Source organism: Miniopterus schreibersii (genome assembly GCF_964146895.1).
Source record: "Miniopterus schreibersii genome assembly, chromosome: 9".
NCBI lineage: Eukaryota > Metazoa > Chordata > Mammalia > Chiroptera > Miniopteridae > Miniopterus > Miniopterus schreibersii.
Window position 1 is genome coordinate 6,065,715 of NC_138118.1, and position 27,075 is coordinate 6,092,789.

At 41.7% G+C, this 27,075-nt stretch overlaps 1 protein-coding gene across 8 annotated transcripts in view; it reads left to right on the top strand.

Moving 5' to 3' along the window:
* Window positions 1-27,075, top strand: part of TPK1 (thiamin pyrophosphokinase 1) — a 186,168-nt gene that overhangs the window by 84,269 nt on the left and 74,824 nt on the right. For all 8 annotated transcript variants that reach the window (XR_013999566.1, XR_013999567.1, XM_081147514.1 and 5 more), the window contains 2 exons: window positions 8,100-8,195; window positions 20,145-20,291. Coding sequence is in view for 6 of the 8 variants with exons in the window: in XM_081147514.1 (XP_081003640.1) it covers window positions 8,100-8,195; window positions 20,145-20,291 (243 nt within the window). In the remaining 2 variants the exon portion in view is untranslated. The remainder of the gene's footprint in view (window positions 1-8,099; window positions 8,196-20,144; window positions 20,292-27,075) is intronic.

The following is a 27,075-nucleotide window of genomic DNA, read 5'->3' on the forward strand; positions in this document are numbered from 1 at the left end:
GCTCACCTTATTAGCATCTCAACGAGGGAGTGAGGAGATGGGCAGGGGCATTATGCAAAACCATCTCTTGAATACACCTTAATTCTTATGTTTGCCTCCATCACAGTCCTTTCAAATTGACTTTATTTTATATCGTCTGTATTTTTCAAAGCCTGTTTTTGAATGTCTTTAACATACTTAAGGCCTTTAAAGGGAGAGCCTATGCTCTTCACATTTGAAGAGCTCCGAGTGCCTCACCTGTGACCTCCCTGGCCCCCACCTGCCTCTCCTCAGTCACCTACTTACTGCCTGTTCTCCAGGCCTCTGGAACTATCTCTCTGCCCTCGTTTGTCTGGTTCATGGCACCTCTACCTATTAATCCCCCCTCTCACAGTGTCCACTATACCTGCTGGGTATAATCCTTGCTTGGTACTTTTCTCCTAGAGCTTCATATAATCAGTTTTTCAAAGTCTTCCTCCCTGTTCCTGTTAATACGTGGTCTCCTACAACCTGAAGTGTATGGTCAGTGGTTCATCCTGGCGTCCCTAGTAGCTAGGCTCTATTTAACGTTTACAGGAAGCAGGTATCTGATCCTGACTTTAGAACCAGAGCAGCAAGCATGGGTGCCATGGATACTTGGGATAAAAAGATTCTGGGATCAGACGAGTTGAGAAATTTGACCTTCTAATGCCCCTTTTCTGGAAATTCATTGTGCACAATGTCATTTTAAGTAAGTCTCCAAAAGTCAGATTTAGTTTACCCTGGTATTTCTCAAGAGAATTTGACCAGACAACACTACTTCTTTTAAAAAAGTCCTTCCTTCCTTCCTTCCTTCCTTCCTTCCTTCCTTCCATCCATCCATCCATCCATCCATCCATCCATCTTTTCTTCTTGGAGCCTGGCGCCAGCTTGCACAGCTAGGGAGGGTGAACTGGGAGCCATACGGGCTCTTCTAACCACTGTGCCATAGTCCTCTAGGTGCACGCAGGGAGTGCTCTCAAAGCAAAGCAGGGGTCAGGTTCCCCTGCTGAGGAAATTCCCGGGCCTCCCTTTCCCTGTATCGGCCTTTAGCTTTTCCTTTTCCGTTTCTACTGAGATCTGAGTAACTGAGCAGCAGTACCCACCCAGGCTACTTTCAGCGCTTCCCTCCTCCTGGCCCCCCACCAGACACGGGGGCGAGCAAAGTCCGGAGAAACCAGTCTCCAGTTCCAATAGCCCCTTCCCGGTGCACTCACACAGGTTGTGATGAATCACCTGTGACAACCAGAGTGAGGTGTCTCCAGGGAAGTTCACTAGAGACTCGGTGCCCAAAATTTTACTGGAGGCTCCACGTGTAGGCACCGCACCCTCTGTAGAGCATGTGCCAAATTCCAGACTCTCCGAGGCAAGCAAGCAGGTGCTTAGCATAAACCATGCTGTTTGCACAAACCGCTTAGGCACAGTGAGCCACTGTTAGCATTTTGGCAATGTTTTGTTGTTTTTTGTTTGTTTTTTGTTTTAATCAATTTAGGGAACTGTTTCCCATGCAAGTTCTCAGATGTCAGCCGAGGGCCAGCCTTGTGAGCAGGCCTTTCTAAGGAGAGCAGTCTCAGGCCTGCGGTGCTAACTCTTTCGGGGACCCTCCTCCACCCAGAGCTCTGGGTCTGCCGTTGGGAAGGAAGCCATCAATTAAGAGCCTCTGCTGTTGAAAAAACACTTTAGACTCCCATTAATAGAAGTAGTGACTTTCTTGTTTGAAATGCTGTCATTTTCATTCGGTGCCACTTCAAAAGGAAGAGTTGCCTTGTAACACGCAGGGCTGTGGAGATGGCTCCAGATGAGTGTCTCTCTGCGTTTGGGGCTGAGAGGAGAAGGCTCCAAGGTTCAATCCTGTTTATTATTTTCGTTTATCTACCATCTAGAAGACCAGCACGAGGCAACTCGTTGCTTAGAGTTTAATCATGTGACATTCCCGCCGAGGAAATGGTTATTTGTAGGCTGTCATTTGATGATTTAAAAACATCTTTTTAGTTTGAAAAGGAGAGATACTGTTAGGAGGCTGGTAAATAAAACGGAAGGAGCAGCCTGCCCGGCGCGTGCTACACGGTCCGGAGGAACGTGGGAAGCGAAGCCTTGCGATTCCCCCTCCCCAGGGTGAAGGGGGTGTTCGTGCCAGTGTCAGCAACATCCGTCACTTAGATTCCAATTGCCTTTATCTAGCATTCCTCTTGGCAAATTTGAGAACGATTTGGGCTAATGCTGGAGCTGTATCTTTGATTATCCAGAGTATACGTCATTTTGCTTTATGCCTGCTGCGCTTTTAATCGGGCAGGCACTTTCTTACCGGGGGGTTCTGGTCAATTCAGTTTAATGCGTGATTGTGAAAACTCAGACTCTTGAATATATCTCCCCAAATTTTTTAGAGTGTGTATCGTGCTTATGCACAAGAAGAAAGGCAGTGTCAGCAAGGAATAGAGGATACTAACGGGTGTGGGAGCTATGTTTTTAAGACTCAGCAAAACTCATCATTGCTTATTTACCAAAAAAAAATCCGTATCAATAATCTGATGTCATGGGATAGTAAGTTATATTTCATGTCTTCGGAACCACTTGAAAGATGATCTTAGGTAGTATCTTGTCCCCTCTTCTTTACCATACTGATTGACACCTGTTTCCCTCCCAGAAGTGTCCATCTCTTTGATATTGTTATTTAGCTTCTGTGGCCTCATCCTTGCTTCCCACCACTCTGGAAGCACCCTAACTTTCTCTTCCCTCCTTTGCCGGTGGAAGGCATCTTTCCTTGAATGAAACTGATCTCTGTTTGCTATTAGGAGGCAACTAAATGAATTCACAGTAAGAAATTCATAATCAGCCCTTGCCCAGTAGGGCATCGCCCTGATATGCCAAGGTTGCAGAAACATACAAGAATCAACCAATGAATGCATAAATAAGTGGCACAACAAATTGATGTTTCTGTCTGTCTGTCTCTCTCTCTGCCCCTCTTACCTTCTTTCCCTTTCTTCCTTTCTCTCCCTCTCTCCTTTCTTCTCGCTCTTAAAAAAAAAAAATCAATAAATAAAAATTTTGTAAAGAAATTCATGATGAATTATCCTTTCTATTGTTAGTTATGTTTTAAAAGAAGCAGCTCTTCACCCTCACATATCAACCAACAGGAATATACATTTTTGGAGCCTTCCTAGAAAGCACTCTGGCCATATCTGTCAAGGATTAAAAAAAAAAAAAAGTGCTTATAATTTTCCCAGCAATTTTATTCCTAGAATTCAATTTTAAGAAAGTAACGGAAAAAAAACACACACCACTTATACATAGAGATACTGATCATAATAGTCTGTTCAATAGCAAAGAAAAAATAAAATGTCATAAATGTAATGATAAATATAGAGATAATATAATGAGTTGGGAAAGTAGCAGAAGAGGGAGGGCGGGCTCGCTAAGTTCATTTTCAGATGCTGCAGGAGCCCTGAGGCTTTTTAAGCCTTTGGCTCCCATAGGAGCAGCAAGGAGTCAGGCAGGGGTCATGTCTGCCTAAGAGCTAAAGGGTTTTTAGGTATTTAAAACTGGAGAAAACAAACTACATAAAAGTTGAGTATAAATTACAAAGGCATTTTTCTGCTTAAGCTTTCCAAAGTACTGGAAGTTTAATTAAGGAGCGTTGAGTACTAGGCATGTTAGGTTAAGAGTATGGGCCTCAGATCACATACAGTGTCCTCAGAAGCTGTGTTACTTGGGACAAATTATTTAATTTCTTTAAACTTCAATCTGCATATGAAAACATGGGATAATTACATTTACCTTTTACAGTTACTGTGGGATTCAAGAACATAATTCATATAAAGTGACTAATATATAGCATGAAGGGTGGTCATATATTAGTTTATTGGTTATTTAGTGAGAAAGATAGTTAATTATAAAGAGATTCTAATTTTAAGATTACTCTAAAGAAATATATGTTTTTATTTATTTCAGAGAGAGGAAGGGAGAGGGAGAGAGAGAGAGAAACATCAACAATGAGAGAGTCATTGATCGGCTGCCCCCTGCACGCCCCCTACTGGGGATTAAGCCTGCACCTGGGCATGTGCTCTGACCGGGAATCGAATCTTGACCTCCTGGTTCATGGTCGATGCTCTACCGCTGAGCAACACCAGCTGGGCAAGATAGATACTTTTAACATTACCTGATTTTTCAGAGAATTAGATTGTTTTGGGGGGAAAATCTTAGTTCATTGAAAAGCATCTGATATTTTATAACTATATACATTGAATCATGCTAAGTGAGAAATGATATGTAAGCCACTCCAAATAAATTTTTTAAATTGGCGTACATGGTACCTAAGAAGAAATAATACTTCTGGATTCTTAACCTTATAAATTTAGTCCATAAAGTTACAGTAGAAGTCTCAGAACCCCATAAAAATCTTTGCAGGAAAATTTGCACCAGCCCTCCCGTGTCCTGGGTAGATGCATGGGCACAGAATGACGTAACCAAGAATGAATAAACCCATAGCACGTTTGGGCCGCTGTCACCAGACTTAACTCCTTGTTTTAATGAAGACAAGTCTCTCTCTGAATACAGTACACCAAATAACAATTGATATGTTATCATTTTTTTCAAAGGATCTGTTTTCTTTCCCATTAACGAGCATCAGAGGAGACAGCATAGAAAAACCTGATAGGTTTTCTGCATGTTCAGTGTAAAAACTCATTAACCTATGTGAGTTAAATTATTGGCAAACAGTAAATTAAGTGATGGAGAATGGCAGTCTAATGGCTTTTGCATTGGTCTTTTGAAATTAGGCTGATTATGGACACTCATTGCCTTGTAATCGTTTATTTTAGTTGTCAGTAATAGTTTTGGCAAATAGCTTTGTCATTAAATGTCAAAAATAGTTTTGTAGCCTGGCCTGTGTTGCTCAGTGGTTGAGTGTCGACCTATGAACCAGGAGGTCACGGTTAGATTCCCAGTCAGGGCACATGCCCAGGTTTCAGGCTCGATCCCCCCAGCAGGGGCTTGCAGGAGGCAGCCGATCAATGACTCTCTCATCATTGATGTTTCTCTCTCTCCCTCTCCCTTCCTCTCTCTGAAATTAATTTTTAAAAAATTTAAGTTTTGTAAGCATCTACATGAAGTTCCTCGGAGAATATTGGCAATATTTTGTTTAGTAAGCTCTGACGTGACGTGATCTGTCTGTAACGTCTGATGTTTCTAGAGATTCTTTCGTAGTGCAGGGTGAGCATTTGCTCTGAGTCCATCGCTGTGCCCAGCACTTTCTGTAGATTATCTTTGGAATCTCAGCAGCAATTTTAGTTTGCTTAACAGATGAGGAAAGAGAGGTTCAGAGAGATTTTTAAAGGTCAGAACCTGTTCACTCACATGAAATTGCTCGCACACATACAGGGTTTAGTTGTTATAACCACAAAAACTAATTGTGGACTTGGAACAGGGATCACTTGGTAAACTACAACCCCGGGGCCACATCTGGCTGCTGTCAGGTATTGTACAGTTGACAAAGCGAAGACTGGTTTTTACATTATCGAATGGTTGGGGGAAAATACCAAAAGAAATTATTTCCTAACACACGAAAATTATGTGAAATTCAAATATGTTTTATGGGAATACAGCCATTCCCATTCATTTATTTATTGTCTATGGATGATTCCAAGGCCAAGTTGGGTAGTTGAGAGAGAAGCCATATGGCCTGCAAAGCCTAAAAGAGTTACTGTTTGGCTCTTCACAGGAAAAACTTCGCTGATCCCTGATCTGTGTATCTCAGGACCATGTAAGGGATGCTGTTCATTATTGAATGCTTCCTCCTTGCCACGTCCTGTGGGCTCTTGATAGTTTAGCAGTTTAGTTTTATATTTCTTCGCTTTTAGATCTTAATATGTCATAAGACCCAGAAAACAGTGAAAACATCTTCAGTTGGCCAAAGGCCTGTTGTTGCGCTTTGGCTAATATTCTGTTTCATAGGCCTCCTTTCTAGGTTTTGAAAGCTCTCCTGCCAGCCTGTTAGAGCTGTTTCTACTTCTAGTGGAGTCCTTTTCAGTCTTGATAACATTGGAATCATTTAAACTCATGAAAATTCCAGGAAGCTACGATGGCTGATCAACACCCCAATTAGAGTTCTAGAGGTTCCTGGCTCATGTTCTGAATTGTTTGGTGCTGCTAACCTGTCCCCGTGTCCTGATTAAGCTTTCCTGTGTGTCCACCTTAAATTGCTGACATAAAGTAAGATGTTACAGAAGTCTTGCCCATATGTTTCAGGTGGTTTTATTTATAATATCATTCCTGTGGAACCAGCTCTAAGGACGTTATAATGACTTTTTTATTGGATATCTAGGAATTTGTTTCCACTTCATGGGAGCAGAAAAAAAAGTAGGATTTCTAGATATCTTATTAATGCTGCTTAATATCTCATCCAGTGGTTAGCAAGTCTATTATAATCTCTCATTTTTATTTCCCTAATCTCAAAATTGTTATAGTGGGACTAGATAGGTTATTTCTTGGGTCCCCTTTATAAGTTTTCCTGTGGATCCTGTTGATTCTGCGACGATAACTTTAAGGTAGACAAGCTCTATTAATCATCTCTTGTTTGGCTTCTTCTATTTGTCTTTTTAATTTTGTTTCCTTTTACTAGTGTGATGTTTTTATTGTCAGCACTTAAAAGAAGAAATTTCCCATTGTCATATATGCTATATTTAGCATTAAGATACCACACTCTCCTACCCCTTTGCTTTGAGAATATTATTTAAACATTTACTGAGCACTTACTATATAGCCGACCAGTGCCAGGCATTGGGAACAGTAATGAATGAAACATAAGTCCTGTCCTCAGGGAACTTGCAGAGAAGTATTTTTGCTCTGGTGACAGTCTAGTGTCCTCAGTCCTGACCATATTCCTGTGCTCTCTGGCATAGTCTCATGTCTTCCTTTCCAGGAGCGTTACCCCAGACAAGTCCACTTTTTATGCCCTTGCTTGGCGATTACAGTAAATTTCAGTGTTCTTTTACAGTCAGGAAAGTACACGTCAATGATCTTGTAAAGATGACCTACCCATCTTTTAGAGCATAATATGTTTCTCGATGAGAAATTAATGTTTTCATTGGTCGCCACATCGTAGGGCAGTCGTAAATGAAAAAAGCATAGGCCGAGCTTGACACAGTTACAGAGACCTTGAAGTTAAAGAAGAACCTCTAAATCTACTGAGAATGGCTCTTGGAATAATTTAAGAGGCAGTCTGGGTGTTTCATATCCTTGAAAACTCTCTGAATGGCAACTTTATGTAGTAGATTATATTTAACTTTCCCTTACTCAGCTGTTTGTCAGAGGCCACAAATTGTTTTATTCCTGAATCGAGGAGCCGAAAGTCCCATCTCCCTCTGGTTTTACATACCTGTCCACCTGTAAGACATTGGCAGAAAAGGTGTCATTTCAAAAGTATTGTGTCTTCAGTCATCTGCATTCACTGGTGCCAACAAGCGAGCCTTTTGTGGCTTCGTATTTATATATAGTTTTCAGTGTGTTTCATGAGGTAAGGTATCTGTTGTACAAGAGGCAGAAAACTTATAAATTCTCTTCCTGTGTCCAGGAGATAATCCAAGAGATGTATTCACACAGGCAGAGTCGTTCATGCTGCATTTAACCTGGGAAAATAGGTGCTGCAAAGGAGTTTTATAGGACATCTCACTTGATTTTACTTAAAATGTAACTTTATCATTAGTTTAGTGTTAATACTACTTTTTCCATTCATGTAAGTAAACGTAGGAGGCGGAGGTTTAATTTAAGGTAATTTCACTGTGAATATATTTTATAATCCTTGGGCCAGAGTTCTCATATTAATCTTGAATGTCATCGCAGCAGTGAATTTTAAAGACCATTAATGTAGTCTAATCTGTGTTTAACAGTTGTCGCAATCAGACCATTATAGTGCTGTTCTGACACCATTCCTGAGATGTCCTGTTTTGTGAAATACAGAAGATGCGGCAGTGATTTTAATGATTGGATGTAATACAGACATAATAGGATGTCTCTGTCAATGCCTCATCTTTACCGTTATATCTTGATAGTGTTCATAAGGTTGTCATCACTACTAGCCTTACCTTTTCTCTTCTGTTCACACACAGGGATGTGAGCTCATTTCCACTCCTGATCAAGACCACACTGACTTCACCAAGTGCCTTGAGGTGCTCCAGAAGAAGATAGAAGCCAAAGGCCTACAGGTATGCCAGGCACCTACTTGGCGGTTAAAGTCCTGTTACCAAGGATGTGAAAGATCCTGTTGAAAGTTTTACTCATCTAAAACCTTATTTACTTTTGTGCAGGTTTTTTGATTCTCTGTCAGGTTTTTTTCAGTATAATGAATAAATAATAAATCTGTACACTTACATCATAGGTTACAGATTCAAGCACCTCGCAGGGGTGAGGTCACAGTACAGGTGAAAGGATCTTGTATAAAGTAATCAAAACTAGCTGCTCATTTTCAGCCTAAAGTGAGAAGCTACTTTTTACCTCTAGCTGCCTGTTGCCAGGTGGAGCTATGTTTCCTTTGTATATGTGTGTTTAAATATTTGTTGGAAAACAAACAAGTGTAACCTAGATTTGGCCAACAGGTCAATCTCTCATATAAACAAATTGAACAGCAACTTTTTTTAACATCAGAGAAGAGTCCGCTGCTTTTCACTTGTGGACATTGAAGGTATTCAGTAATGACTTTCACCGAGCAGCCAAGTGTTAATCCCATTAATTAGCTAACACACAGATTTATACTTTGTTAGGTTTCACAATTTTTTGGTACTTGTTGAAATGGTATGCAAAATTTTAAAGTCTGTGTTTAGTGAGGATCAACAAAATTAAGCGTGAAGCATTGAATGCCAATTGACTGTTGTTTTCCTGGCGGGGACAAGAAGGTAAGCTGAGATGCATGACCAAATCTGTAATTTCAAACTGAGAAGCCTAGGAAAACATCCTTGGACATTAGAACACTTTTTTTAAAGAAATAACTTTTTTTTTTAATAGTTTATTGATTTTTAGAGAGAGGAAGGGGGAGGAAAGGAGGGAGAAACACCTATGTGAGAGTGAAACATTGATCAGCTGCCTCCTGCAGGCCCCCTACTGGGGACTGAGCCCATAACCGATGTCAAACTGGCAGCCTCCTGGTGCATTGGATGACGCCCAACCAGCTGAGCCACACCGGCCAGGGCAGAACACGTTTATAGTAGGAGTAACAGGAGATGCATTTCACCTTGGCCTCATAGCTCACCTCTGCGTCTTTGACGGTCTTGGCTCTGCTGTGCAGGTTTTGTCTTCAGTCTGGTTTCCCTGATCGTCTCCAACAGCCACTGGTAGCAGCATTTTACCCCTTTACATCTGGGGATTAAGAGGGCAGGACATCCATTAGGCCACTGTTGGCTTTAGCGAAGGAGGGTGAGTGTGCTGCTTGGCTCAGGCTGGAGCAGGGAGTGGGATCCATCCACAGCCCACATAGTCAGACTTCATGGCTGGTACACATGGGGCAGGATGGGGTAGGCGTTGGAGAGGCAGCCCTGATGGAAACTTACTCCCTTGCAAAAGTTCATCTAGCATATGTTTGCTAAGTTGAGGCAGTGGCTCCTCTTCTCCCTTTGAAGAAAAGCCTTGTTAACTGTCATAAATGGCAAGTAGCTCATTGTGCAAACTCAACAAAAGTAATTGAGCCAACATTCCCATGTCTGTTGCAGCTTGAACTATACCAAATGTATGTGCTATTTCCAGCAATAAACTGCTATAATTAAATATTTGTTGAATGAAAACAGAACGCAGTCCACTGAGAGTTATCTGCTTCATCCAGACATAGCTGATCTTTTGAGTTTCTTAGGAAAAAAATTGTAAATCTTCAAAACTGTTTCAGTTTCCCCAGAGCGTCCACTGAAGTTGTTGAAAGCTGGGGATGCAATTACTTGAGCCTCATTTGTTGTGTCTAATTGATAGTATCCATAATACAGTGCTCAGTCACTGAATCTCAAAAGCACATCTCACACCGAACAGACCAAACTCCAGAGAGAGCCTCAAACCAGGAAGACAATCATCAGGCATACATGATCTGCCAAAAAATCTGACAAAGTCTGGGCCGGGCCGGTGGGGGGACTGAAGCAAGAGGACCTGTTCAAGGACTCCTGCAATGCAGAGAAGGGCCAGCCTCTCCGTGCTTAGCCATGGGCCGGAGGCTGCCCTGGAGGAGCCTGGCCTTGGTGGCATGCTCTGCTGCGTCCTGAAGGGTCACCACAGCCAAGTGTCCTGCTCTCAGCCCAGCAGGAGTTCTTTCTGGGGGAAATGAGCCTGAGCCGTGCACTTCTGCCTGCCTAGGCCTCTGGCATGCTCTGGGCCAACGTGCTCTCAGGCCTCATTTGTGCAACACTTTCTCTTTGTTGCTAAAATATTCCGTATTCTCTCTTCTCCTCTGCCTTAATGTGTTTTTGCATGTGTTGCCCCCCTGCTTAGGATTTTTAAATATTTTTTGTGCTTTTCCTTGTCTTTGCCTAGACCACTTAAGGATACCTTTCCTTCCCCATCCCCCTAGGATAGATTCCACTACACTACAGTTCTGTGCTCCCCATTTTTCCCTGTAAGGCACTCTGGACACTTCTAATGATGTTGTTAATTATTTCTCATTGTTTCTTGAAGCCTTTCTTTCCAGCCAGATGGTACTGACCTTGAAGCTGTGGTCTGGTCTGTCTGGTTCATGACTGAACTGCAGCACTCAGCATATGAGAGGAGCTCTGGACATGCCGGGTCCGTGCTGGCACTATGGGAACACGCAGGAGAGGAGAACAGGACACATGGGAAAGGTTTTTGAGAGAAGCTGAGACCTGTTGAAGGAATAGCAGTCAGATGGCCACAGGGAGAGGCGTGTTCAGGGAGTACCACATGCACAGAGGATGGGTAGTGCTGAGGTGAGCCAGCGGCGGGTGTCTGCAGGGTTTTAAGGTGGAGAAGGAACTTGCGATTACTTTGTTGCTTTAAGAAGTGTAGTTAGATAAACTGAAGTCTCCATTATGCACAGTGAACACCTTCCCAGGTAGCTCTCACTCAGACTGAAAAAGGCTGTTATATTAAATCTCACCACATAGAGGGTCTGGAGCTTCCGCCTGACCTAACATTTAACCTGGAAGTACAGTGCATGAGAGTTCTTTTTTCTCCACATCCTCACCAACACTTGTTGTTTTTGTGATTTATTGATAATAGGCATTCTGACAGTATGTGTGATATCTCATTATTGTTTTAATTTGCACTCTCCTAATGATTAGTGATGTTGAGATCTTTTCACATGTCTGGTGACTGTCTATGCCCTCTTTGGAGAAATGTCTATTCTGCCCATTTTTCAATCAGATTGTTTTTTTGGTGTTATATGTTGTATGAGTTTCTTATATATTTTGGATATTAACCTTGTTGAACGTGTCTTTGGCAAATATCTTCTCCTATTCATTAGGTTGTCTTTTCATTTTGTTGATGATTGCCTTCACTATGCAAAAAGTTTTTAGTTTGATATAGTTCCATTTGTCTGTTTTTCCTTGTTTCCCTTGCCCAAGGAGACATATACAAAAAAAATTATTGCTAATAACAATGTCAGACAGTTTACTGCCTATATTTTCTCCTAGGATTCTTTTGATTTCAGGTCTTACATTTTAAATATTTAATCTGCTTTTAATTTATTTTTGATGTGGCATAAGGAAGTGGTGTAGTTTAATTTTTTTGCATGCATCTGTCCAGTTTTTCCAGCACCATTTATTGAAAGACTGCCTTTACCACATTGTATGTTCTTGCCTCCTTTAACATAGATTAGTTGACCATATAGGTGTGGGTTTATTTCTGGTCTCTCCATTCTGTTCTATTGATCTATGTGCCTGTTTTTGTACCATGTTCTTTTGATTGCTATAGCCTTGTAGTATACTTTGATATCAGCATGATACCTCCAACTTTGTTCTTCTTTGTCAAGATTGCTTTGGCTATTTGTGGTCTCTCGTGGTTCTATACAAATTTTTGGACTAGTCCTAGTGCTATGAAAAATGCAACTGGTATTTTGATAGGGATTGCATTGAATCTGTAGATTGCTTTAAGTAGGATGGACATTTTTTTAATGATGTTAATTCTTCCCATCTATGGGCACGGTGTATCTTTTCACATATATGTGTCTTCTTCAGTTTGTTTATTCAGTGTCTTATAGTTTTCTGAGTACAGGTCTTTTACCTCCTTGAGCAAATTTGTCTAGGTATTAATTTACCCTTTTTAATGTGAGTGTAAATGAGATTGTTTTCTTAGTTTTTTCTCTCTGATAGTTATTGGTGTAAAAAAGTGCAACCAATTTCTACTATTAATTTTGTATCCTGCTACTTTACTGAATTCATTTATTAGTTTAATAGCTTTTTGGTGGAATTTTTAGGGTTCTTTATATATAGTATCATATCATCTGCAAATAATGACAGTTTTACTTTTCCCTTTCTGATTTGGGTGCCTTTTATTTCTTTTTTTTGTCTGATTGCTGAGGCTCTGGTGTCAATCTTAGTTGTGACAAGTGTATCCTGGGTGTTTAAGTTGTTGACATTAGTGGAAACTGGTACTATTTGCATACTATCTTTGTACCTTCTTACTAAATCTAAAATTATTCCAAAATAAAAACTTTACTTAAAAAATATGTTCACTGTTTCAAATATGCTGTAACTATAGAATGATGTAATCATTTTGTGACATGACTCATAATAATATAGAATAAAAAGGCAAGTACTTCTTAACACTTAGGCAAATCGAAATACATTTTGTGGACTCTCTCACTTTAAAGTGTGTCCTCATAAAGTTTCAGATTGTGAACCTCTGCTGCATGTTTATGGATGCAGTTTAAACTTGATGGTGTTTGAACTGCGGTGATGACCCAGATACTCTCAACCTTCTCAGTTTCCTAGGAGAGCAAAGAATGGTAGGACTTGATCAAAGATAAACTGGCACAGATATGTTTTATCCACATTGCCTGTAGGAGTAACCTGTTTATTCTGCTCTCCCGCCTTGCCTGTCAGACTCCTGTGGTCTCCATCAGCACCTTTGTTTCTGCCACACTTGCCTTTCATCTTGTTTCCTGGGCTTCAGTTACACTCTCTGTCATTAACTCCCTAATTTATACCTCTAATCTGAAACTACAAAGCCGTACTTCTACTTCTAACTGAAGGCCAGAGGATTTCATTTCAGCACCTGAAAAAGAATTCACCATCTTTCTCACAAAATCCCATTCCATGTTCTTTATTCTCTGTGTCATTGTGTGGCACAGCCGTCCATCCACCGGCCGGAACCTAACCGTAACCCTGTGTTTTACTGCACCACCCTTAACAGTTGGTCACAGTGGTTCCTTTCATTGCACAGGTACCTCTTTTACCTTCAGTTTTCTTTTACCTTCAGTTTTCTCCTATGTAAGTCAGAATAATAATTTACATGTACCAGCAAGTTACATTTGCCCCTTTTAGCCTTGCTGCTGCTACTTTAGTTCCCACCTCTATCATTTCCGCCTGCGTTATTCAATTAGCGTTCTGCTTGCCCCCTTGACTCCGTTCTCTAACTAAAATTCATATCCCTTTTCTTAAATGTATATCGGCTTAAAATTTTTATTGTCTCCCAGTTACTTATTCAGCAAGTATTTGTTCAATGAATAAATGTGTTTCCAGTAACATCACTGCAAATTCTAAAGGTTATCATGGCAAACCTCAGCTGGCATGTAAACTCTTTGAAGGGATCTTTTTAGTAGCATTCTGAGTGTCATATCACTTCTCCTGTGACATGTGTCCAGAATCTTTAGCATCTTTGTGGTCGTACCAGTTGTAATAATGAATGATTTTTATTAAAAGTATTAGTCTCCAGTGCATTGTAATTAGAGGCTAGGTGCTCGAATACTTGAGATAGGCCTGGCTGGCACTCTTTCTACTGCATGACAATGGAAAGCTAAGTTCTTTTACCTTCAGTTTTCTCCTATGTAAGTCAGAATAATAATTTACATGTACCAGCAAGTTATTAGTTAATGCACTTGCTTCAGTGCCTGCTACATATAAAGCCCTTAAAGAAAATATAACCATTGTAGGGGTGGCATTAATAGTCATATATTGTTGTACACCTTAGCTCTTGTAATCTGTAACATTTATATATTTATATAATTTATTGTATTTTGTAAAATATACAATAAGATAAAATATATAAAATATATTTTATATAATATAGTGATCTTTTGATCTTGTAATAACTTTCATGGAATAATATGGTTTTAGAATTAGACAATGTTTTTAGAAATCTCCTAAACCTAGTTAGTTACAGTTTATAGCTCAAGTTCGTGGACTCACCATAGCATTGTTTTTTTTGGACATGTTTCATTTTAGAAGAATTATTTTACTATTAGAAACTTGAATTAAATGGAGTACTACTTGTATGTTGAAGTGCTTGCTAGCAGAGGTTTTCAACTTTCCCTGTTCCCAGGGAGCCAGTGAGAATAGTGTCTATGTTTTTAGTAATGGGACCCAACAGGGAGGTGAGTAGTGCAACCCAGCTCACCATTGTTTGCTCTTTGCTGTGATCAGTCAATAAAGGCTGTATCGCGCCTCTTCCAAATAGATTCAACATATTGTAATAGACTGTTTATACAGAGCCCTTCTCTATTTCCCCATTTAATTTTTCATTTCATAAAACAGAATAATGTGATTTTTTAAATAATGAAGTTGCAGCCCATACCGATGAGGCCTTCTCTTCCTTAAGCACTCGTGTTCTGGAACAAATGTTGGGTAAGCCAAGAGGAGAGGAGAAGGATTCCTGGGCCTGGTGGGAACTAGCAGGCTGTTTCCCGGGTCATTTTGGAGACGCCTTCAAAAGAGGGAGTCACATCTGTTTTGCTCCTCGGAGACCAGCAGGCCTTTTCTAGTGCTGTGCACTGAGAGAAAATAGATGAGCTCAGTGCTTTGAAGTGACGCGGACATGTGGCTACGAATATAAAGAGTTCACTGCCTCAGAGCCCAGGCCGGGGCAGCCTCATCCATCCCTGCCAGGGGAGAGCCTGCTTTCCTACACCCCCCCCCCCCCCCGCCCAAGGGTAGGGTTGGGTGCTTCCCAGGAATCTCGGCTGGATGGCTCACCTGCCAGAGAAGATTTCTTACTAATGCAGAACGTTACAGATATGGCTGGGGTGCCCCCCCCCCCGCAGGAGAACGCTGACCTTGTGTGAAAGGACTTTTCATTTTGAGTTACTGTACTGCGAAGAAAAGAAACGGCACAGGGAGGAGGAAACTATATCTTGAGGACTTCTGCAAGCATACTGCACCTATGCTAGAACACCCTGAAAATGCTCAGTAGTTTATAAAATTTCCCTTCATTTGGAGTATCCCTTAGCAAGACATATTATGTATGCTAATACCTACATCCGTAATTATGATTATCCACAGTGATAATAGTGTCTATATTCTTAAGAAATGGTTTGCTTATGGTTTGAGTCATGACTGAAGAGCTGGAATGATGTTACTGTTTACCATGAGGATGTGCATATCCGATCAATATGTTGTCAGTGTTTAATTAAGTAATCATAAGAAGAGAAACACACATAGAAATACGTTTTGTGCGTTAGATAGCTCAGGGAGGTCCATTTAAATCAGAGAAGATGGAGCCTGTACTATTCACTCTCCATTCTCTTCCTGTCCTGATAGCTGGAAGTAGATGATGTCTGTTTCCATGGCCTCCTGTTTTCCCAGCAGAGGTCCATGGTCAAGGCGCTGGTCCAGCACAGCAGGTGGTGCACTAATATCATTATGCAGAGAGTAAAAATCAGATGGTACCAGCTTTCCTGGAGGAACTGTGTACCTTCCCTCTCAATGTATATGTGAATGTATGTAATTTCCAGTCTGGACAGCTGGATCCAGGTATTTCGAAACACATTAGAAATGGGGCTATCTGAATTCAAAATAGACTGATTACATTTTAATTCTCTTTCCTCCATTTATATTAGAGATTTTAGATGCCTATGAAATTGACCCTAATGATTCTGATGATTTTAAAGCATCCATATAAATAAAGTAAATTATTTCATAACGAGGAACTTTTTTGAACAAGTATTTTATCCCAGATTGCACTTATGAATATGGAATACATTTGCTTACAATTTAAAGTGAACCCGAGGATGCTGAGGTGATCAGCTATTTTATACACATGTATTACCTGAAACAAACTTACTACATGGCAAGAAATAAGCTTTAGGTAATCAGTGTCACTACAGTAACAGTTTTAACATTCCCATTCACATTCTAAAGTGGTCCAGTGCATATCTAGAAACCTGAATGTTAATGACCAAGCCTAGTATTTGTAATCAGAATGTTCTCTGTCCTCCCAAGAGATGGAAAGAGGCTAATCAGCATGAACTATTTATATTGCTCCAGATTTCAAAACCTAAAGATTGCACTACATCGAGTCTGATAGCCATCTATTATAAACTGGTCAAGAAAAATGAAGAGAGTTTATACCACTAACCTCTGGGAAAATAATGCCCTCAAAGTACTTCAAAGAGCAGAATCTAATCCATCCAGACATGGAGACCAAGAGTTTCATTTATCACTTTGGACAAGAGTATGCAGCAAAGACTTATTTTATGGCTAAAGCAAAGCAAGAAATATTGTTGGGTGAAATGAATCATGATGATGCAAGATAAGACATTAAAAAAGGATCACATGCAGAAATACTAATCTTCTGGGACCAAGCCTCTCTTACCAAAGTCACTCTGTTTGCAGAGAGGTTTGGAAAAGTATGTCACTGCTCCACTGGCTCAGTGATGGGAATGACTACGGAAGAGGCTACTGGTTGGTTACATGTTCTGCTACCTCATAACCCACAGAATGGGAAGAACACCGCTTAGCGCTCTAACATTCTCGAACCTTCCAAATATCCAGCTTTAGTAGGGAGGGCGCCATGTATGTGAGAATTTTTAGCCAGAATGAAAAATACCCGGTGCTTTTGTGGAGGATAGTCCAAGAATGCAGATTTGAGGTTTTTCGTTGACCTACCAAGCAGTCAGCTTCTGGGGACAACACTTACATAAAACAAATTGTAATATCCTTTCAAACTCTGCTTCCAAATGGCTGTTTCTGAACATGATATAGGTCATACTTAAGTTTTCATTGCGCACTAATTGCCAACTCTGTTGAAGACTCTGTGCTAGGTATTGGGGGCATTCCACCACAAATAATTCATCTTCCCATTTATCATGAGCCCCGTAATTCAGAAGGAGTCCCTTTGAATTCCTTCCCCGCAGAAATATCTTTATATCCTGACGGCATGAGGGGTTTGGAGACCATCATCATCTGTGGTAGATTTTACGATATCCATGGTTTATTTATACTTACCGTGAGTTTATGTAATTTTACTTGTAGATATATTTCTGATTCTTCTCTAAAAAATTTAATTTTCAGAAGAGATAATAGAGTAAAATCATTTACAGGAAAAACCCCGCTGCCTTGGTGTAGTCACTTCCCAATATAGAGAAATGTAAATACATGCAAATACGCTCTTCTCATCGCTCAGCGTATTTACACAGGAAGGAAAAAGAACACATTTTTATATATCACACTGTTTTGTTTATATGGAAAAATGTCCCACCCCAGAGGCTTCATTGATACGGCTTGAGAACTTATGGTCCAGTCAGTCAAGGAAACTTAGTACTCAGGACAGATGTGTGAGGAAAAGAGCACTGTTTGTACAGTCAGGCTTGAAATGTGTAACTAAGAATTCAAAGACTTGGCCAGGGTAAATCACAAAAGCATTTCATTAATCTGAGAATGAGCACTGTCATTGTCCTATACTCTGTCATGACCAGGGTGCTGAAATTGAAGGGTTTTCATGGATTCTTAACGGCAATCTGAGGGTCAACAAAGAACAACGCACAGTGGCAGTGAGAGTTCTCAGGAGACGTGGTCACAGTCATCAGTGTTAGAAAGGCTGTTGGAGTCAACCTATGGAGAATCTTGATTCTCTAGGCAAAGAATGTGAATTTTGATCTGCGGTGAATGGGAGTCCACCAAAGAATTTTGAACGCAGGTTCATAAGATAATTTAGAAAAAGTGTCATTGTTGTGTACAAGATGAACTAAAGGATGGAAATCCTAATGTCAGTAATAAAAGCGCCAATTACAGAATTCTTTGAAGAATAACCCTTTAGTCGTTTGTCTCATGAAAAACTTGAGAAAGAAATCAGGACCTTAGAAGACTGAGTGTGTACTTGGTGATGCTTGATCTTGTTGGGCAGAGTCACAACATGAGACCTGTAACCGTTCGTCTGCCCCGTGTGCACAGCCAGCCTGCTATGGGTGAGAGATGCAGACGGAGACGACTTCTGACTGTAAGACTCTGCAGCCATCGGAGCGGATGCCTTGGTTAAGCAGATTATCCTGCTATCAGTGGGGCCGTAGGTGAAGTCTGATAGGATGGGCGAGAAGCCCCTTGGACCTGAGCCTTCTCCGGTCTAGGCTCCCCTGGTGCACCTTGTGACTCGGCTGAATGGGAGGCTAGCGTAGAGACTGAGAGGATAGGAAAGGGCTGAGCAGGATGAGGGAGCGCTTCATTCTGAGTATTCAAGGCTGAAGGTAAAGCTCTTGGGTTGGGATGTCAAGGGGCACACAGTGTTCACAGACCTAATCACGTGTCCCAGTTTATGCCTGGACTCTTCGTGTAATCACTTACCATGTCCCCGCTTCACTCTCAGAAGTATCTCAGTTTGTATGTTACATTGTATGGTCACACCGTCTTTCAGGGGAGCCACAGAGAAATTTTCCATTTAAATACTCCTATTTTTAAACAATTTCTATTTTATTTCAGATGGAATGATTATTACTGTTTGTTCTTATTATCTATAAGGTTTTCTTACAATAATTCATTGTGCTCTTCGGTTCTTCCTTCCTTGTGGTCAGTCTTCCAGCTCTGACTGTGTTCATACCCTGTGAGATGAGGCTGAGAGCAGGAGAGTTGGGTCGGAGGAGGCAGTGCTCTCACTACTGCACACAGGAGGGGACTGGACTGCTGCTTCCCCTCCACTTCCCGCAGCCTTCTGTCCCCAATGTCTTAGGTATAAATAAAGCTTCACAGTAATTTATATTTAAATATCCTGGGGAAGTATTTCAACAACAGGGAAACATTTAAATTAGTTATACTGTCGCCATAGGAATTGCTCTCTTTAAAATGTTAAGCGAAAAGAATGCACCAAATTACATGTAACGATAACAAAAATATTAATAGCAGTATAAATCTAATAATACCCAAAATAATAAAGGTAATGGCTGCTGTGGCTCAGTTGGTTGGGCGTTGTCCCATGAACCGAAAGGTTTCCAGTTTGATTCCTGGTCAGGGCACATGCCTAGGTTGTAGGCTCAGTCCCTGGTAGGGAGCCTGCAGGAGGCACCCAGTCTATGTTTTGGCCTCCCATTGATGTTTCTCTCTCTTCCCTTTTCCCTTCCTCTCTCTCTGAAAATCAATTTTATATATATATAGAGAGAGAGAGGAAAAGAGAGGGGGTGGAGAACATGTTCTAAATGTTTAACACTTAGTAACTCATGGAATTACCTCATTTAATCCTCACAACCACCACCCTGTTAATTTTTCATTATTATCCACTGTTTACATGTGAACATAAAAATGAGGTACAGAGAGTTGAGGCAACTTGCTGGGTTCAGTTGAGAGACAGTGCAGGTCCTCAGGATACTTGAATTCTAGTGGGCGACAAAAGTGTCAAACAGGCTCGTGTTGTGTGCTGGGTGGTATGGCAGATGTGCCCGCAGGTGTGCTCTGGGAGTGGCTGGGAGACTCACCAGCTGCAAAATCGAGAAGATTCCAAACAGAGGAAGGTAAACAGTGTTTTAAAAGGAAGAGTTGGCTAGTTGGCCATGTGAATAGGCAGATGGGAAAAATACAAAATTTATACTCAAAAGAGTTGGCCTTGAAACCTGAGTGCCACTTACCAATTCTTTGACCTTGAACAGGCAACTTAATTCCTTCATCTAAACAACAGAAATGAAATCCACCATTTCTTTATGGCTTATCCAATAAAAATGGAATATTAAAAGCTCTACTGAGGTGTTTGATGCTATTTAGCTTTTACAGTTGTCTAACTACGTGGCTCCTGTTTCGCTTCGCCTTGCTCAGGTTGACGTGATTGTGACACTGGGAGGAATTGCAGGGCGTTTCGACCAGATCATGGCCTCCGTGAGCACCTTGTTCCAGGCGACGCGCATCACTCGTGTGCCAATCATAATCATCCAAGAGGAATCGCTCATCTACCTGCTCCAGCCAGTAAGTGAAGAGAAACCATAGTGTCAGCACTTGGCTTCCACTACACTTGTACCATGTGTGTGGACGAACAGAAAGCATCAGCCCCGTGTGAGTCCTTGAGCCATGAGTGAGCTTGACCAGGTCGCTTACTTGGGCTACTTTAGTCTGTTGCCTCCGGTCACAGAGCAGGAAAAATGCAGAGGAGAAGCCTCGAAGTTTTCATTCCACTGTACCCAGAAAAAGAATCCTGTAACTTTTCATTAAATTGACTAAGAATTAAATTTAGCACTTTTGCATTTTGAGCAGCTGGATTTAAGAAAAATCTCAGAGGAAGGACAAAGCTTGGCAAATATTTTAAATAGAATTCTCATATTTTCAGTGTCATTATCATAATTGGCAACTTTATCTCACTGTCTCTGAATTAATTTCTAATGATGATGTCATTCATTTCCAGTGATAAACATCAAGGAAATTTCATGTACTGGTTAAACAGACTTCTTAGTAAATGAAGTTTTATAAGTTGGTTGTTGGATTTCAGTTTGAAAAATAACCATTTGGTAACTTTTTTACAGACAGTGGGCAGGTTTTTTTGTTTTTCGCCTCTCGCTGTAATCTGCCACTTGTGGTTTTCTGCTGCTCCATCCGTAGTCATTACCTGCAATGTTGCTCGGTGGGTATAGTGGCTGTAATGTGCACTCACCCTTGTTCAGCCTCGTTCGCATTTCCTTCTGGTTCTTTGCATTGTCTGGCGCTGTTGCTTTCTGGAGCACTTCCTCTGAGATGTGGAAGGGGAGCTGAAGGATTCAGCTTCAAACTCTGTACTGTCCACTTACATAGTCAGCAAACATTATGGTGCCTGCTCCCTGCTTGTTGCACTGCTAGGCAGTCGAGGATTAAAAAGAACAGTGACATAGTGTCCTTGCTCTGCAGTGCATGTTCAGCCAAGCAGACATGTATAGAGCACAACTACAGAGCAAGGTTAGAGCACTGCTATATGAAGGTGGCGGAAGGTTGTGTGACCTGGTCAGGGTGTGGGAAGGAAAGGCTTCTCAGAGTCGCTCGCTCGCCTATTTTTCACTCCATTGCTTTAACAAATGTTTATTGAGCACTTGCTATACGCAGACACCTCTCCAGGAACACAGGGCCCTTGATTTGATGGAACGTCCGTTCTGTTGAGCTTACATTGCAGCAGGATCTTCCAGGATGAGTAAATGTTTGCTGTGGGAGATGATAGCCAAGCGATTCAAGCCAGAAGGGGTCAAATCTTGAAAGAAAGAGGCACAGGGCTCCTTGTAGGACCGAAAGCAGGGTGGGAAATGCCCAGAGATGAGACTGGAGAACCAGCCCGCGTGCTGAGGAGCCTTGAATTCCACCCACTGAAGATGGAACTGCTCGCCCTGGGTCATGGGAAGTCTTTAAAAGACTTCATTTATCGGTGGGACGTGCTCAGACATGCTTCTCAGATTTCTAGGTATTTGTTAAATACTGTAGTTCCCAGCAGTTTCTGAAGTTTGAATGTCGTCACTGTGATGCGCGGAGCCTTCTTTGCTGTGTTATGTTAATGGGTGGTACGAAAGCTAATCGTCCTGTAACTTGTCTCCATGGGTTAATAGATTACCTGTTAGCTACCAATGTGGTACAGTAACTTTTAAAAAGTAAAATCGGAAGATAAACTGATAGAAAAATCCATGTCTAACAATGGCATCTACTCTTAAGGGCTTTTCACCATTCTCGGCGTCTGTCTCGTCACTCTAACATGAGTAGCTGTGGGCTTCCTGCGTGCGTTCCGGGAGTCCCTGGGTCTCTCCGTCCAGGACTGCTCTTGCCATCGGCTTGGGGCTCGGCCACTGTGTTTCCCAGCGTTGCCTGTGCCCTCTTTCTCCCCCTTTGCAGTTCTCACTAAACGAGTGTGAGATCCTGCCGCTGTACCGTGTGCATCTCAAAACCTCTCGTGTTTTCTGAGTCTTCTCCCTGGGCTGCATCTGAAATTCTTCACCCCTTTTGTTCCCACTTTGGCTGTGTCTGTCTTGCTGCTAAACCCATCCACTGACTGTTTAGTTCCTGCCACAACTCTTCTTTCTCATATACTTGCCCTTCACTCGCCTTTTCAAGACTCTGAACACATAATCGCCACACTTACTGATACTTTAGAATAATTCTAACATCTGCAGTCATCATAACTCAGCTCTCTTTTATGTTCACTTTCACTTTTATATGTTGTAACCTCAATTCCTTCTGTGTTTTGTGATTTTTGGTCTTGACCTCATATTTCCGGGAACTTTACCTGTGGGAATTATTTGAAGTGTGAGTTAAAAGTGAGACCAAGGAGAATTTGGAGTGGATCCTAGCCCAGTTATTTGTGGGCATTAATAACTCAAGACATCTGTTTGGGACTTTTTTGGACCATCTAGGCGGTGTGAGTTCTGAAGGTAATGCCGCTGGGAGTTGAATGCTGGCAACAAAGGCTCAGGGAGATGTGTTCCGGCTGCTCAGCTGGGGGTGCCCAGGTCCGCTCGGGTGGTTTTCCCAGCAGTCGGTGGGATGTACTTATAGTTCTCTGTGTGCTGAGAGCCTCACTTCACGCGCTGCAGTCAGCTTTCACACTCCCACCTCGGGCAGATGGCGGGCAGACCTGGCCTTTGTCTCCTGATGGCTTCTCATACTCGGAGGCCTTCTAAACAGAAGGCCTAGTTCATTGGATTTGGTGAATATCAAATGTTTAGAACGTCAAAGTTGGATTTGGTCTTTTTTAATGAAAACATATTCACTTGTGAGTGTTCTTCTAAATAAAATGGGTGTTTGATGCATTTGAAAAGAATCATTTTACTTTTTTCTAGCATTTTTCAATTGTTTTCAGTTGATCAGGGTGCCCTGGGTTCCGCCCTACCTGTGCTGCAGTGAAAACTAACCCGCAGCCGCAGAGGCTTAGCCCGGCTTCAGTGTAAGTCTTGTTCTCGTCACTGGAGCGTGGTGTGGTTGGGCACCACCCTCCACTCATACTTAACCCAGCTGGATCATGTTGCGGCGACAAGAGAAGATTTCTGGACAGTAGCTTCACAGGTGTTTAAAGGCATGCCTGGCCATGTCCTATGTCACCTTCAGTGGGAACACAGTTACACTGTCCCAGCCCAACTGCAGGGCAGCCTGGGAGAGGAAGGCTGTGGTCCAAGAGGGAAACATTGTGTGACCACAGAACACTTTCTCTCAAGCTGCTGGCCACCAAAGTGTGCAGAGGGAGTCTGGGTCACAGCCCTATGTAATTTCCAGGAACATCATTTTTGCATTTATAAAATATGTTAAACTTTAGTTCTTACAGCAGAACCCCCAGTTCTCCAAACATAGTGATTATGTTAAGTGTGCCTGCGTAGCCCACATGCCCCCAAACAGTGTCCCCTTTCTCCCTTTCTGGTGATTTTGATGTCTCATCGAAACTACGAGAAAATTGCCTCACCCTAAGGAAGTAATTATTGCAGAGTGTGGGTCACAGAGGTCATGCGGACCACACCTCCATCACTGAAAGGAGTGACAGCTCAGCACAGACCTGCCTGTGGGCTCAGCATGCCTGCTTTGCTCCTCTTTGCCCGTGATTCTGGGGAAATCTTCCACTTTTCCAGAGAGAATGGACAATTGCTATACAAATGTAAAAGCCAATGAGTATGTTTGAGGGTTTAAGATAGGAACCAATTGCATATAGTCTGCCGTAATTTTAAGCAGCTGTAATCTCCACAGTATTATTTTCAAAGAAGATAAATCTTGGATCCACTTAAGGGTATATCCCGCCTTGCTGCTGTACCCCCAGATTAAACCAAATGACCAAGTTCTCCTCAACGCTAACAAAATCTGATACCACAGGAATCTTTATGATTTAAAGTAGATTCAATGAGATGATCATTAAGTTTTGCTAAAATTCTTCAAAAGTGGGAAGATTCAATATAAATGTTAATTATTATGGGTATTATTTTTGAGGACAGTGTCTTCTAGAACCAGTTCTGTAATTACAGGTTGTCTGAAATTGCAGGTAATAGCAGGAGGAATGAGACACCTTCTGGGAACTGTTTGGCTGATGGACGTTTTAGTGCTGTGTCTGCCATGGGACTGAAAGAGGTTGGGACAGCCCTAGACCATGGGGCTAAAATGAGCTCTCCTGGTCTTTCTAAAAAAGCTTCCATCTTCACATCATCTGAGCATCTACACGTGAGAGTCTCAGGAGACTGCTGTATAAATAGGTAGCCATCCTTCCTTCATTACAGTTACTGTTGTGGCCATTTGAACTGACCTACATGTCTAGGCGCAGTTCCCTTAAAACTATTTAGGTTGTTCCAGCCTGAAGTCTTTCATCACCATTCTCTTTCCAGTCCCCTATCTGTGGCTTATTTTTGTTAATAACAAAGTGGTTTTTAAAACAAGGAGACAATGGTGTGGTTTCAAGTCTGTATAAATGTGGTCAAGTGTTTAGACATTTTTAGCTGATTGGCTTTTTGGCATATAATGTCTCTTATATTGTGCTTTGGTATAGTTCATTACTATGGATCAAATGCCTTTATGAGGGAAAACCTCAGTAGGAAGTGTTTACTTCAAAGGAATGTTTAATCTGCCATTTTAAAATAGAAAATTAAAAATAGAATGCATTATAGATCCTTCCTTAAAAGTAAGCATCCCTCTTTTAATTCCAAAAATGTGTTCTTCATAAGAATCCTGGCCTTGGGTGAGCAGGAAAGTGTGAGGTTGGTGCAGACACAAGACCCCTGATGCCAGGTACCAGTTAGGCTGTATTCCCTGTGAGGCCTGTGGGCGCTCAGAGCCACATCTGCCTCGCTAACGTGCGGAGTGTGAAGCCCCCGGGTGTCACACACGTACTTTCTCATATTCTGGTCTGTGCTTCTACAAATACATTAGCTCTGTACACTGAGCATAAATTATCTTTTATCGGTAAGTTTTATGGCTGTCGGTAATGCAAGTTAATAGGATTTATGGCCAAGAAATGAGATGTCTGGGAGTTAATAAGGCGTGCCTTTTACATGACCCTCAGTCTTGCTCTGTGATGGCTACTCAGGATTGCAGTGTCTAAGGTGGGAGGATGGCGTTACCGAGCAGACTCCTGTCGGTTTTCAGCTCAAGTGAGCAAAGTCCTAAGCATGTTGTAAAGATTTCTTCTTTGTGATCTTAGTCATGTTTACTACCCTTGGCTGTTTTCTCTTGTGAGATGAGTTAATTGCTGTATAGGTTCCTGATATTTTATACATTGTCCATAGGAAATTCTGGTAATGAGCATGATAGGAATGTGTGGATAGTCTGATGGAAAGACCTGAGTTTTCATGATGTATGTTGGCGTGGATGGTGGTTTCTGCCAAGAACAGGCTTTGGGTCTGCCCACCCACACGTCCACACTTCCAGCACAGTCTCATCCGTGATAACACCAGAGAAGTGGTTCTCAGAGTGAGTTGGAGGGGAGGGGACAGGGAGGTCCCAATTCTGAACAACACCAATAGCTGTCCCACTGTTTATTACCCAGTGGTGACCCCTTTCTTTGGAGTAGCCATTATCATTTTGTTTCTCCTGTATGTTCTCATACATTTTGTTGCTGTTGCTTGGCCTTTGAGAATCTCCTATATAAACTATATGTAGCACTCAACCATTAAATATTACTGTACATATAATATTACAAATATTAAATATTAGTGTAAAGACTTAGAGATCACTTTATAGATGAGCAATTGTAAGGACTTAAAGGTAACATGCTTTGCCCAAGGTCGAACACAGTATTTCTTTGAAAGGAAATGTATGCTGAAGTTGAAGTAGGTCTCATGCAGGGCGAGTCTGAACAAAGCATCACTAGGCATTTTATGTCTACAAACAGCCTGTCACACTGAGCTTACAACCTTCCTTTCCCTTCCATAAATAAGTAAACTTAAAAGTAAGTATGAGCTAGAAGAAGAGATGATGGAGTTCGTTAGGATGGGTGCTCGGAAGTCCCCATTGGAGGGACCCAGAGGAAGGAGTCGGGGTAATGACCAGGATTCTGGGTTAGGCAGCTGGGTACTATCCTTTGAGAGACAGAATGTGCAGAGAACAGGTCAGAATGGGAAGATGGGCAGCTGACTTTGGAATATAAGGAGGCTAATCTGTCTTTGTATTTTTTAAATTAATTTGAGAGAGAGAGAGGAAGAGGGGGAAAGAGAGCGAGCAATTTGTTGTTCCACCTATTCATGCATTCCTTAGTTGATTTTTGTATGTGCCCTGCCTGGGGATCGAACCCACAGCCTTGGTATATTGGGAGGATGCTCTAACCAACTGAGCTACCCTGCCAGGGCTAATCTATCTTTGGAACTGAGTGGACTTGCCTAAAAGAAGATAAATATGTATATAAAGAGATCCTGGCCTAGTGGGACACCTTGAGAATCATGTAATACAGTAAAATTAAAAACTTGGGGGTGGACTCCTGTCACCTGGAAGAAGGTATACATAAGGTGGTTCGCATGAACTGTACCACTGTACACTGGTGAAGTACTTTTCAACCTGTTTTAATCCACGTTTTTTTCCAAAACAAGTAGAAGGATCTCTTGGCCATCCCCAGCTCCATGATCCTGGTAGGCCCTCGCCCTTTCCGTGAGCACCCTCAGTCTGGGCATCAGGCATGAGCCGTTGGGTCCAGCCTTTCCATCTCCAGCCTTCTTTTCTGTTGTCTCCTCAGTGTTACATGGTCCGGGGAAACTGGTCCCGCTGTGGTTTTCCAACCTGGTCACACTGCTCTTTTCTCTGTATATCTGATCCCATTGTTCTCTGCCCAAAATACATTTTCTTTAAG